Here is a 14,656-nt window from a genome sequence, read left to right as displayed (position 1 = left end):
TGGCAACATCCTTGTGGCACCTCTTCACCGGGCACAATGCGGGATGTGCAATACATAGAAACATAGAAATTAGGTGCAGGAGTAGGCCATTCGGCCCTTCGAGCCTGCACCGCCATTCAATATGATCATGGCTGATCATCCAACTCAGTATCCTGTACCTGCCTTTTCTCCATACCCCCTGAACCCTTTAGCCACAAGGACCACATCTAACTCCCTCTTAAATATAGCCAATGAACTGGCCTCAACTACCTTCTGTGGCAGAGAATTCCAGAGATTCACCACTCTCTGGGTGAAAAATGTTTTCCTCATCTCGGTCCTAAAAGATTTCCCCCTTATCCTTAAACTGTGACCCCTTGTTCTGGACTTCCCCAACATCGGGAACAATCTTCCTGCATCTAGCCTGTCCAACCCTTAAGAATTTTGTAAGTTTCTATAAGATCCCCTCTCAATCTTCTAAATTCTAGAGAGTACAAACCGAGTCTATCCAGTCTATCTTCATATGAAAGTCCTGACATCCCAGGAATCAGTCTGGTGAACCTTCTCTGTACTCCCTCTATGGCAAGATTGTCCTTCCTCAGATTAGGAGACCAAAACTATACGCAGTACTCCAGGTGTGGTCTCACTAAGACCCTGTACAACTGCAGTAGAACCTCCCTGCTCCTGTACTCAAATCCTTTTGCTATGAATGCTAAATAAATGCTGGCCTTGCAACACGAAGATCCCGTGTCTGAATTACAAACATCCCTCCCATGTTTGAAACTCGTGGTCACACAACCTCCAGGATTCCATGTGAATTACGATCTCAAAAAGCGGAATTTATTCAAAAATATTCTGAACTCACATGAGCATTGTGACGTTAGATACAAATGTATGATTTACAGTAAAATTTTTATACACATCTTATCACAACTGCTTATAATTCATCGACTGAAAACACATCGACACACCTTAGTATGTCTGCCCAGGTGTCCACAGGTTGGCTTGAAAGATTTGACCTCTGGAAAGCACGACGGAGATGAAGGCCAGAGGCAGCAGAAAGGCAGAAAGAGCTGCTCAAAAAACATGGCGGAGGAAAGTGTTTTGGGCAGAGAATTCATGTGATCGTGGAGACATGTGGTGAGGTGTGTGTGTGTGAACATGTGTAATGTGCATGTATCTATGCGTTCGGCATCTGTAAGTGTGCATGTTTTGTTATGTGCTTTTATGTGTGTGTGTATATCAATGTGTATGTGCATGTATATATATGTGTGTTTGTGTGTGTATGTATGGGTGCATGAATCTGTGCGTATATGTGTTTGTGTCTGGACACATGTGTGCGTGGGTATGCGCATGTGTATATATATGTATGTACGTGGGATTGCGTATCTGAATGTATACGTGTGTGTGCATGCGTGTGTGTACATGTGCATAGGTATGTGTGTGTATGTGTTCATGTGTATGTGCTTGTTTTCATCTGTGTACGTGTGTGTTTTCATGTGTGTACGTCGATGTATGTGTGTGCATGTCTGTATGTGAGTGTTTGTGTGTGTGTGTACGTGTGTCTATGTGTGTTCATGTGTGTGTGTATACGTCGTATGTGCATGTGTAGGTGTGCATGTGTCTGTATGTGTGCGTGTGTGTGTGTGTGTGTGTGTGTGTGTGTGTGTGTGTGTGCATGTGTGTGTGTGTGTGTGTGTGTGTGTGTGTGTGTGTGTGTGTGCATGTGTAGGTATGTGCATGTGTAGGTGCGTGTATGTGTGCGTGTATGTGTAGGTGTGTGTATGTGTAGATGTGTGTGTGTGTGTGTGTGTGTGTGTGTGTGTGCGCGTGTGTGTGTGTGTGAGTGTGTGTCTATGTGTGTGTGTGTGTGTGTGTGTAGGTATGTGCATGTGTAGGTATGTGCATGTGTAGGTGCGTGTATGTGTAGGCGTGTGTATGTGTAGGTGTGTGCATGTGTAGGTGCATGTATGTGTAGATGTGTGTGTGTATGTGTGTGCGCGCGTGTGTGTCTATGTGTGTGTGTGTGTGTGTATGTGTAGGTATGTGCATGTAGGTGCGTGTATGTGTAGGTGTGTGTATGTGTAGATGTGTGTGTGTGTGTGCGTGTGTGCGTGTGAGTGTAGTGGTTCTGTTGACCCAAGTCCCCGTGCATTGACGGTGTATTACCCTCCACTCCAGCCCCTCGCTCCCGCCGCTCGCTGCTCATGCACGGCAGGGCGGGAGCCCCAGCCAGCGGAAGCTCGGCCGGGCGGCGACAGAGGAGTCCGGGGCGTACCTGGGCAGAGCATGGACCCTGCGTGCGACGGGCAGTAACGTGGGCACCTAACTTCCCTCCGACCCGTGTCCCCAGAGAGAAGGCAGCAACAACAGTGGAGTCTGCGCCCCAGACACTCGTGGCAGGTCCGTGTCTGGTGAAGCCGCAGACGCCCAGACTGCCGGAGAGACTGCCGGGATCCATTTACCTGGATATATAATTCCGTTTCCTGAGAAACTATAAAGAAGCCTGCAACCAGGCCTGTGTGCAGTCAACCCAAGCGGCAGCAGGGCAGGCGGGATGGTGTTGGTCAGACGAGAAAAAGATGCACGGTATTGAAGCGATGGTATCAGTGGGGCTGAGCGATGGAGTAGGGCTGTCCGCTCTCATCCACTGCTCCCACCCTTTACTTAAAGCAGGCGTCTCTCTCTCTCTCTCTCTCTCTCTCTCCCTCTCCATCTCTCTCTCTCTCTCAGCATTTCATCTCCCTCGCCAGAGACACCACCGTCTCGTGCCGTCCCATCTCCTCCAGGGCCGCCGCCAAAGAGCCCAGGTTGCCTTCCGGAAAGTTCTGAGCTTCCCACAGGTCCAGGATGACACCGGTCGGGCTGGATTTGGTGGCAAAGTAATTCAGGTACCTGGGAGGGAGGAGGGAGAAGAGAGGGGTTAGCTGAAATAATGTCGCTGAGTGGAAGAAGGGAAAGCCTGGAGTCTGGAGAATCGATCTCCTGCTGTCACAAGCCTCCCGCAGTGTGTCCACCAGAACTACGTAGGACTACAACTAGAATATATAAAACAGGGATGTAATGGTGAGGATTTCTAAAGCACTGGTCAGACCACATTTGGAGTATTGTGAACAGTTTTGGGCCCCACATCTGAGGAAGGATCTGCTGGCGTTGGAGAGGGTCCAGGGGAGGTTTAAACGAATGATCACAGCAATGTTTAGGTTAATGTCTGATGAGCATATGACTGCACTGGGCCTGTACTCGCTGGAGTTTAGAAGGATGAAGGGGTATCTTATTGAAATTTAGCGAATAGTGATAGGCCCGGATATGGAGTGGGTGTTTCCACTGGTGGGAGAGTCTAGGACCAGAGAACAATGGGAGAAGAGATAATTAAAGGATGTACCTTTAGAAAGGAGATTAGAGGAATTTCTTTAGTCAGAGGGTGGTGAAGATTTTATGAATCTGGGGAATTCATTGAAGTCTGTGGTGGCGAGTTCAGTGGATATTTTTAAGGCGGAGATTGACAGATTCTTGATTAGTACGGGTGCCAGGGGTTACGGAGAGAAGGTAGTAGAATGGGGTTGAGAGGGAAAGATAGACCAGCCTTGATTGAATGGCGGAGTAGACATAATGGGTCAAATAGCCTGTTTTTGCTTCTATAACGTATGAACATGAACTATACAAAGAAAAGCATGGTGCTGGAACAATGTCTGTGCCTAGCAATGATGCCAACATAAACTTTACTTTAGACTTCAGAGATACAGCTTGGGAAAAGGCCCTTCGGCCCACCTAGTCCGCACCGACCAGCGATCATCCTGTATACTAGCACGATCCTACTCACTGGGGACAATTTACAATTTTACCAAAGCCAATTCTCCTACAAACCTGCATGTCTTTGGCGTGTGGGAGGAAACCGGAGCACCCGGAGAAAACCCATGCGGGGAGAACATACAAACTCCATACAGACAGCACTCGTAGTCCGTATCGAACCCACATCTCTAATGCTATAAGGTAGCAACTCTACCGCTGCGCCACAGTGCCAACCCCTACTCTGTCTGCATGTGATCCATATCCCTCCATTCCCTGCATGTGAAAGCGAATGGTATATTAGCTTTCATTGCAAAAGGATTTGAGTATAGGAGCAGGGAAGTTCTACTGCAGTTGTACAGGGTCTTGGTGAGACCACACCTGGAGTATTGCGTACAGTTTTGGTCTCCAAATCTGAGGAAGGACATTATTGCCATAGAGGGAGTGCAGCGACGGTTCACCAGACTGATTCCTGGGATGTCAGGACTGTCTTATGAAGAATGACTGGATAGACTTGGTTTATACTCTCTAGAATTTAGGAGATTGAGAGGGGATCTTATAGAAACTTACAAAATTCTTAAGGGGTTGGACAGGCTAGATGCAGGAAGATTGTTCCCGATGTTAGGGAAGTCCAGGACAAGGGGTCACAGCTTAAGGATAAGGGGGAAATCCTTTAAAGCCGAGATGAGAAGAACTTTTTTCACACAGAGAGTGGTGAATCTCTGGAACTCTCTGCCACAGAGGGTAGTCGAGGCCAGTTCATTGGCTATATTTAAGAGGGAGTTAGATGTGGCCCTTGTGGCTAAGGGGATCAGGGGGTATGGAGAGAAGGCAGGTACGGGATACTGAGTTGGATGATCAGCCATGATCATAATGAATGGCGGTGCAGGCTCGAAGGGCCAAATGGCCTACTCCTGCACCTAATTTCTATGTTTCTATGTGATCCATATCCCTCCATTCCCTGCATATCCATGAGGGGCAAGGTTTTTAGATAGTGGTAGTGGCCTGGAACATATTATCTGGGGTGGTGCTGGAGGCAGGTACAATAATGGTGTTTAAGAGGCTTTTAGGTAGGCACATGGAAGTGCAGAGAATATAGGGATATGGATCATGTAAAGTCAGATAAGATCAGTTTAACGGCGTCATGTTTGGCATGGACATTTTGGGCTGTCGGGCCCATTCTGTGCTCCCCTCTTCTATGTTCTATATTTTAGGACTAATCTCTTAGCCTGCTCATCCTCTCTTTACAGCTCAAGACTCTTGAATCCTGGCAACATCATCGTAAATCAGTTCAGTACAGTCTGAAGAAGGGTCTCAACCTGAAATGTCACCCATTCCTTCTGCCCAGAGATGCTGCCTGTCCCACTGAGACTGCAGGATTTCATGTCTCTTTGGTTTAAACCAGCATCTGCAGTTCCTTCCTACTCAGTTCAGTTCAGTTCCGTTTATTTCATTGTCACGTGTACCGAGGTACAGTGAAAAGCTTTAGTTGTGTACTAACCAGTCCACAGACAGCCAATACATGATTACAATCGAGTCATTTACAGTGTATAGATACATGATAAGGGAATAACGTTTAGTGCAAGGTAAAGCCTGCAATGTCCGATTAAGGATAGTCCGAGGGTCACCAAAGATGCAGATAGTAGTTCAGCACTGCTCTCTAGTTGTGGTAGGATGATTCAATTGCTTGCAAACAGCTAGGAAGAAACTGTCCCTGAAACTGGTGGTGTGCGTTTTCACACTTCTATACCTTTTGCCTGATGGGAGATGGGAGAAGACGGAGTGACCAGGATGTGACTCATCCTCGTTTATGCTGCAGGCCTTGCCGAGGCAGCGTGAGGTATAAATGGAGTCAATATAAATGTTGGTTTATTCATCACTGCATTGAATGAGGCTGCAAATGCAGAATTAAATCAATTGAGGGGGAAAACAGGAAAGTTTACATAAGGAAAACTGCATATTAATGCCTTGTGGCAATATGTCCTGCTTGATGCAGGCAGAACACTCTTGCCACCCAGTGGTGGATTCAGTTATTACAAGAGGCAAATCTAGTGTGAGACAGCTTTTGCTTTCAAATCACAAGGAGCACTAAGTAACAGGAATTCGTTGGCACTACTGTTTAATTATTTTTGGCACTGTTTTCTAGGGAGTGTGAGAAGAACAAACTGTTTGCAAAACTAACAAGCCCCGCTCTGCCAATTAACAGAAACATTATTGCAAAATAAAACAGAAAAGCTTTAAGAGCTCAGCATTGTTTAGTTAGGTTTAATTTAGGGATACAGTGAGGAAACATGCCCTTTGGCCAACCGAGTCTGCGCTGACCAGCGATTCCCATGCACTAGCTCTAGGGACAATTTACCATTTTTTAATACCAAAGCCAATTAACTGACAAACCCGTACGTCTTTGCAGTGTGAGGGGGACCCGGAGCGCCCGGAGAAAACCCACACATTCAAGGGATGAGCGTACAGACAGCACTCGTAGTCAGGATTGAACCTGGATCTCTGGCACTGTAAGGCAGCAACTCTACTGCTGTGCCACCGTGCCACCCGACTGGGTGATCGCTGGTGGGCATGGACTCGGTGGGCCAAAGGGTCTGTTTCCATAGTGTATCTCTGAAACTAAAGCAAAAGCTTGACCGGCTGAAGTCATCCCCGTCCCGCCCAAACAGGGACAAATGAACGGCACCATTTCTCGCCCAACATCTCCGTCCTGTGGACTCACCCGTCCAGATTTAGCTTGTGTGCCAGTAGACGCCAGTCGTTCCCTCTGTTGTTGGGAGCATCCAGGCTGCTGCAGATCTTCTGCCGGATAGTGAGGGGGATCCTGAAGGCAGTGGGTCCCATCAGGGAGGTGGCAGAGGCCTCTGGCTCCACATCCAATGGCCGCAGCTCCTGTGGAAGCAAGGGGCCAGATTACACCAAGAAGTAAACACAAGGAACTGCAGATGTTGGCTCTCCAAAAAAGAATCACAAAACGCCGGAGTAACTCAGTAAGTCAGGTGGCATGATTTATAAAAGCAATGGTGCAGTGGTAGAGTTGCTGCCTTACAGCACCAGAGACCCGGGTTTGAGCCTAGTTTATTGTTTAGTTTATTGTCAAATGTACCAAGGTACAATGAAAAGCTTGTGTTGCCTGATAACCAGTCAGCAGAAAGGCAATACATGATTATAATCGAGCCATCCACAGCGTACAGATACATGATAAATTTGATCCTGACTATGGGTGCTGTCTGTACACAGTTTGTACCTTCTCCCTGTGAGCGCGTGTTTTTTTTCCGGGTGCTCCGGTTTCCACCCACATTCCAAAGGTTCTACTGCAGTTGTACAGAGTCTTGGTGAGACCACACCTGGAGTATTGCGTACAGTTTTGGTCTCCTAATCTGAGGAAAGACATTCTTGCCGTAGAGGGAGTACAGAGAAGGTTCACCAGACTGATTCCTGGGATGGCAGGACTTTCATATGAAGAAAGACTGGATAGACTCGGCTTGTACTCACTAGAATTTAGAAGATTGAGGGGGGATCTTATAGAAAATTACAAAATTCTTAAGGGGTTGGATAGGCTAGATGCAGGAAGACTGTTCCCGATGTTGGGGAAGTCCAGAACAAGGGGTCACAGTTTAAGGATAAGGGGGAAGGACCGAGATGAGAAAAACATTTTTCACACAGAGAGTGGTGAATCTCTGGAATTCTTTGCCACAGAAGGTAGTTGAGGCCAGTTCATTGGCTATATTTAAGAGGGAGTTAGATGTGGCCCTTGTGGCTAAAGGGATCAGGGGGTATGGAGAGAAGGCAGGTACAGGATACTGAGTTGGATGATCAGCCATGATCATATTGAATGGCGGTGCAGGCTCGAAGGGCCGAATGGCCTACTCCTGCACCTATTTTTTCTATGTTTCTATGTGCAGGTTTGTAGGTTAATTGGCTTCAGTAAATTACCCCTAGTGTGTAGGATATAACTAGTGTACGGGTGATTGTTGGTTGGCATGGACTCGGTGGGCTGAAGGGTCTGTTTCCACGTTATATCCCTAAATCACTACTCAGCGGTCAGGCAGCATCTCTGGAGAACATGAATAGATGGCGTTTCGGGTTGGGACTCTCCTGCAGATGAATGAATGGCAATTAGAAGGATCTAAAAAAGGGTCCCGACCTGAAATGTCACCCATCCATGTTCTACAGAGATGCTGCCTGGCCCACTGAGTTACTCCAGGACTTTGTCTCTTTCATATTATGATCTGCTCAAATTCGATATCCCACGAACAAAACTCCTTACATGCGCTGGTAATAATAAAATAAACCGCCAGTCAGTCTGATGTCCCAGTCTAGAACTAGAGGACATAGGTTTAAGGTGAGATGGGAAAGGTTTAACAGGTACCTGAGGGGCAACTCTTTCACTCAGAGGGTGGTGGGTACATGGAACGAGGTACAGAGGAGGTGGTTGAGGCAGGTACAATTACAAGATTTAACAAAATTTAAGCAAGCTGATGAACTCACCTTTCTTACTAGCAAGTTAGGCGCTAATTTGTTTAGCTACACAGAGAGATTGGACAGACTGGATTGTTTTCTCTGGAGTGCCAGAGGTTAAGGGGCGACCAGATGGAAGTGTGTAAAATTGTGAGAGGCATAGAGAGGGTAGACAATCACAACCTTTTTCGTTTAGTTTCGTTTAGAGATACAGCACGTAAACAGGCCCTTCAACCCATTTAGTCTGCACCGACCTGTGATCCCTGCACACTAACACTACCTGTAGTGGCCATTTGGCCTGTTTTGCATGTCATTGAGGATGGCATGTGCCTTTACATTTTAGACTGCCCGTTATATTGTGGGTGGGATTTATGACGTGTTTTTGGGCGTCTTTGGAGCTTAGATGCTTGCGCAGAAGTTTAGTTTTTAGATTAGTTTGGAGAGACCATGGGGAAGGTTAACCCTTCTATCATGTAAGATCATGTGAGCCATGTGAGCCATGCGGGCCATGCGGGGTCCATGGGAGATCTAAAGGAGATCATGCCAGATCTTGCCAGTGTTACGGAGACACGAGGAGTTTGCTAATGTCTAAAGTAATAAGCTGGAGTTCGAAGAAGATTGTAGTAACGAGTCGGAAGAAACTTGGATGTATCTTACTGTTTTCTATCAACAATAAAGCATTTATTCATCAAAAGACAGTGTTTTGAAGTATATCTGAAAAGAAGCTCTGAAGGTCGCTGAGAGTGAGCTTGCGTACGTTTAGAAGACACCCCCTTCAACCATTCTCATCCAAATAGCGGCTAGGGTGCTAATTACCTGAAAGAAATGAAAATCTGCTGCTACAATACCCTACACAAATACACGAGAGACAATTTTACATTTATACCAAGCCAATTAACCTACAAACCTGTACGTCTTTGGAATGTGGGAGGAAACTGAAGATCTCGGAGAAAACCGACGCTAGTAACGGGGCGAACGTACAAACATTGTACAGCCAAGCTTTGTAAGGCAGTTAGCTCTACTGATACGCCACTGTGCCACACTTCTCCCCAAGTGGAAATGTCAAAGACTCGAACACAGGGCTTTAACGTGAGAGAGAACAAGTTTAAAGGAGATATGAGGGGCAATTTCTACCCAGAGGTTGATAGGTCCCGCTGGTGGTGCTGAAGCATGTAGTGGCGTTTAAGAGGCTGTTAGATAGGCACATGGATATGCAGGGAATGGAGGGATAAGGATCACATGCAGACAGATATAGTGGGTTTGACCTCCCATTATTTCCAGCACAGACAAACTCTAAATAAATAAATGCTCTAATTCATTCACTTTCTCTGGAACACCAGATGTTGAATGGAGACCTGATACAAGTATATAAAATGATGCAGATAGGGTAGGCAAAAATGCTGGAGAAACTCAGCGGGTGAGGCGGCATCTATGGAGCGAAGGAAATAGGCAACGTTTCGAGTCGAGACCCTACTTTACAAGAACTGTTCCAGAGCCGCTGCCTGAAAAAAGCACTGAGCATAGCTAAGGACAAACAGCACCCCCTCCACACACACCTGGATCTCCTGCCATCGGGCAAGAGATACCGTAGTATCAAAACCCGGACAGGCTGTGAGGCTGCTAAACAGCTTCCTTCCACAGGCTGTGAGGCTGCTAAACAGTCACTCCACCTGATTCCGCTGCTTTGCACTGACAATTTAATAATTCTGGCACTGGCCACGTAAATCAGCTGCCCTGGACATTTTAAGGACTGTTTTTACTGTATTTTAATGTTGCTGTTTTACCTGCTTTTAATTATTTATACTGTTTCATCAGGGACTGGATTGTTTTTACTGTTATTATGTGTGAAATGTTTTAAGTTTCATGTGCGATGCTCCGGTATTCCCTGGGAAACGTCTTCTCATTTTGCACTGTACAACTGTTGCTTTGCAAGATGTCAATAAAGGTTGGTTGATTGATTGATCGATTCAGACTGATGTGGGGGTGGGGGGGGGGGTGGGGGTGGGCAGTACAGAAAGGTCGGATTTGGAATGGGAGGGGGGGGGGGGGGGGGGGGGGGGAGGTACTTGGGTATGCAGGGAATGGAAGGATATGGATTACGTGCAGGCAGTGATTAGTTTAAATTGACATCATGGCATCAGCGGGTCAGGCAGCATCTCTGGAGAGCATGGATAGGTGATTTTGGATGATTGTGTGACTGGAAGGGCCTCCTCTAAGCTTGAGGGCTTGAGCTATAGGGAGAGGTTGAGCAGTACCTGAATCTATTTAACGTTACAAAACCTACCTGAATCGTGTCTAAGCATCTGCCCCACCCCGTGTGCGCGATTTTGGCACTGTTTAGAGGGGGTGGGTTTAAAACGCGATTTTTACTAGGCTGTTGCAATCGAAAATGTTCAGCCTAGCAAATCATTAATGACAAATCGCTGAAAGACCCCGTCGCAAAAGGTAATATTAGTTTTATGGCCTTGTATAATTTTGTCTACCTCTCGACCTCTCGCAGCCCCATGGTTTTATAAAGCCAGTATCTTATTTTTACAATAAAAGGGGCTTCTAAGAACCCACATAGGGTATAGCGAATAGTCAGAATCCCCAATATTTTTGGGCATTTGGGGGCCCAGGGTGGTTCTAAACCATGTCACAAACATAGGTTATTGTTACAGATTGGGACAAATTCCTTCCATTTTAAAGGAATGAGATTTTAAACTCATGTTTTATTGTGAATTAGGGATTATTTGGAAGGCTATAAAAATGGATTACGAAATGATAGATGTTTAGATCTAGTGATTAGTTTTTAAATTCGGTAACTAACATCTTTAATTTCAGGTCATCAGCGGGTCAGGCATGGCATCTCTGGAGAATTTCATTCAGTTCTCTTAATGGTTATAGGTGACTTTTGGATGCTTTTTGTGTGACTGGAAAAGGGCCTCCTCTAAGCTTGAGGGCTTGAGCTATAGGGAGAGGTTGAGCAGTATAGGACTCTATTCCTTGGAGTGATTTTTTAAATCTCAAAATTTTGTAACATTGCTACTCTATTCCTTGGAGTGCAGGAGGATGAGGGGTGACCTTACAGAGGTGTTAAAAATCATCAGGGGAATAGATAGGGTTGCAGGCACAGATCAGGTCAGGCAAATCAAAAACTAGAGGACATAGATTTAAGATGAGAGGGTCAAGATTTAATAGTAACCTTAGGTGTAACCAATTCACAGAGGGCCGTGGGTGTATGGAAGAGATGCTGGAGGAGGTAGCTGAGGCAGGTACTATAGCAGCAGTTCAAAGACACTTGGACAGAAACTGGGATAGACTTTTGACTTTAGTGATACAGCCTGGAAACAGGCCCTTCGACCCACCGAGTCTGTGCTGACCAGCGATCACCCTGTACACTAGCACTATCCTACATGCTAGGGACAATTTACAATGTTATCAAAGCCAATTATCCTGCAAACCTGTTCAAGAAAGAACTGCAGATGCTGGTAAAATCAAAGGTAGACACAAAATGCTGGAGTAACTCAGCAGATGAGGCAGCATCTATGTAGAGAAGAAATTGGCGATGTTTCTGGTCGAGACCCTTCTTCGACGTTTCAGTCTGAAGAAGGGTCTCGATCCGAAACATCGCCAATTCCTTCTCTCCATAGATGCTGCCTCATCTTTGTTACTCCAGCATTTTGTGTCTACCTCCAACAAACCTATACATTTTTGGAGTGTGGAAGGAAACCAGAACACCAGGAGAAAACCCACGCGGTCACAGATAGAACGTACAAAGTCCGTACAGTCAGAACCCGTAGTCAGGATCAAACCCGGAACTCTGGCATTGTAAAACAGAAACTCTACCGCTGTGCCACCATGCCTCTAATAGGAAAGATTTAGAGGGATATGGACCAAACGCAGGCAAATGGGACCAACATAGATGTGGCATCTTGGTGGGATGGACGTGGTTGGCTGAAGGCCCCGTTATCATGCTGTATGACTCAGAGTAAACCACCCAGTATGTTGGACAGGTAAGAGCTGGTAGGGGAGAAGAGGAAGTGTAATTCATTGCCACTGACAGCTGTGGACGTCAAGTCATTGGGTATTTTTAAAGCAGAGATTGACAGATTCTTGATTAGTTCGGTTGTCAAGGGTTATGGGGAGAAGGCAGGAGAATGGGGTTGAGAGGGAAAGATAGATTGAATGGCGGTGTAGACTCGATGGGCCGAATGGCCTAATTCTGCTCCTAGAACTTATGAACTTTCCTTCGATATTGAAGATAGGGGTTCTCTGGTTGATCTAAATGGTTGATTTTTAATTGATTTAAAATAACATGGTTGCCTTTTTAACATCATGTCTTCACTCGCTGCCCCGTGACAAAGTTCAGGGAAAGTTCTCCAGGTTTCTGTCGCATCAGTACTTGGCCTGGGCTCCCACATGATAGCAGGCAGCCAGGGTCACGGAGAGGTCAGAGGCATCGATCTCCCCAGCCAGTTTCCAGAGAGAGAGAGATAGAGAGAGAGAGAGAGAGCATTTTGGGAACCACGACAAGATGGGAGACACTACAGACTAAGTTTGTCACAATTGCTTCCATAAGTTATGAGCTCAAATCAAAAAATAATTTCCTCTGCCTTTGATCCGTCTGTAACGACGTCTCATTAATCCAGAGACGGGGCCGGGATTCCACAGATGTCTTGGAAAACAGTCAAAAGGCTGTCTCCGTGAGGTGAAGGCCTGTGAGCTGTGTAAATAACGCCAGAGACCTGCCCTCTGGCAGGATTCACTAATATTCGTAGACACCAATCAACATCACCAGAGAGACTTCATGCCCAAAGGACGGGGTCTGTGGCTGCTGAAGCTGCTATATATACACCGAGCACAAGACCCATGCCTGAAAGAGCAGCTCCCATCTTTTAGTTTAGTTTAGTTTAGAGATACAGCGTGGATACAGTCCGTTAGGCCCCGTACACTAACGTTATCCTACACAATTTAGGGACAATTTATAATTCTTACTGAAGCAAATTAACCTATAAACCTGCACATCATTGGAGTGTGGGAGGAAACCGGAGAACCCGGGGAAAACCCATGCAGACACAGGGAGAACGTTCAAAGTCTGTACAGACAGCACCCGTAGTCAGGATCAAACCCGGGTCTCTGGCGCTGTAAGGCAGCAACTCTACCGCTGAGTTCCACCAAACGCTATCATGTTCAACTGTTAATTGCCACAATAGTTTCAGTTCTTGGTTTAGGTGTATTAGTGTCATGTGTTTTGAGGTACGGTGAAAGGCTTTGTTTTGCCTGCTAAACAAACAGATCAGATATACAATACACAATGGTAAGGACCATGTTATACCATACATAAATACAATCAAGTCAAACTCAAGAGCAACAGATAGAGCAAAGTGGAAGATACAGAGTGCAGAATATAGTTCTCAGCATTGTAGCACACCAGTTCGAGAGACAATATGTCAATATATGTCTATATATTGATATATATACCAGGCACGTGCCGTCAGGGTAGACAAGGTAGGCACTGCCTACCCTGACTAAAATTATAAATTGGTAATAACTAAATATATATAGTAAAGGCATGGGAGAATTATGCCTATCTAAGAGATCGATCTCTTAGGTAGGCATAATTCTCCGTGCCTTTCATCCGCAGCACTTGTAACCCTTGAAGGTCTGTGCAGACCACGTGCCATCAGTGCTGCTGGAAGACGTCAATTTCAAGCGGGGCTGCAGGCAGCAGAAATTCTGCCTTTACAGTACTGTGCAGCCTACTGAGCATGTGCAGCGCTAGTTTCTTGGCGGGGTTTTCAAATATAGATTGGCAATAATTTAAGTGTATCTTAGGAAACAGAGAGAGAAGAATGGAGCTCGTGTACCGATGATGTGGCAAGTACATTTCTTGGTGATGTTTTTAAATACTGTATTTCCCGTGGTGTGGAGGGGGGGGAGCTCCTTTCACAGCGTTTGGGGAGTCTGGCCCAGGGTAAAGTTGCGGGGAGGGCACGAATGTTGTGAATGTTGTGAAGGAGGGGATCGGGATCATGCCACTTGCGACACTCCTTGCATTGAGGCAGCGGGGGAGAAGCAGCTCGGGTGGCTGCGAGCGGCCACCGGGACGGACAGCGGAACCGGCCGCCACCTCAGCGCCTTCTGCCGGCCCCCGCTCACCTCTGGCAGCTCTCCGTCTAAAAACCTCTCTCCTGCCGCTTGCTGGCCTCACTCATGTCAGCCGCTTCCCACAAATCCTTAAATTCCAACAGCGCGATTGAGGTTACTAGGCTGTGGGAATTTAAGGATTTAAGGAAGCGGCTGACATGAGCGAGCTGCAGGTGAGAGGTGTTCAGACGGAGAGCACTGCCAGAGGTGAGCGGGCCGGCAGAAGGCGCTGAAGTGGCGGCTAGTTCTGCTGTCGGGTCCCGGCGGCCACTCGCAGCTCCCCGAGCTGCTTCTATCCCCG

At 46.6% G+C, this 14,656-nt stretch overlaps 1 protein-coding gene across 6 annotated transcripts in view; it reads right to left on the bottom strand.

Annotated features, from left to right (window-relative positions):
• Positions 1-1,747: 1,747 nt before the first annotated feature.
• The window catches only part of LOC129700722 (netrin receptor UNC5C-like), a 286,525-nt gene continuing 273,616 nt past the window's right edge, over positions 1,748-14,656 (bottom strand). For 2 of the 6 annotated variants that reach the window (XM_055641363.1, XM_055641371.1), the window contains 2 exons: positions 6,488-6,657; positions 1,748-2,871 (listed from right to left, as the gene is read on the bottom strand). In XM_055641363.1, coding sequence (XP_055497338.1) covers positions 2,706-2,871; positions 6,488-6,657 — 336 coding nt within the window. In that variant the 3' untranslated portion in view covers positions 1,748-2,705. The remainder of the gene's footprint in view (positions 2,872-6,487; positions 6,658-14,656) is intronic. The other 4 variants (XM_055641344.1, XM_055641335.1, XM_055641381.1 and 1 more) reach the window with 3 other exon arrangements.

The sequence above is a fragment of the Leucoraja erinacea genome, chromosome 1, assembly GCF_028641065.1.
Source record: "Leucoraja erinacea ecotype New England chromosome 1, Leri_hhj_1, whole genome shotgun sequence".
Taxonomy (NCBI): domain Eukaryota; kingdom Metazoa; phylum Chordata; class Chondrichthyes; order Rajiformes; family Rajidae; genus Leucoraja; species Leucoraja erinaceus.
This window is presented reverse-complemented; position numbering and strand designations above follow the sequence as displayed.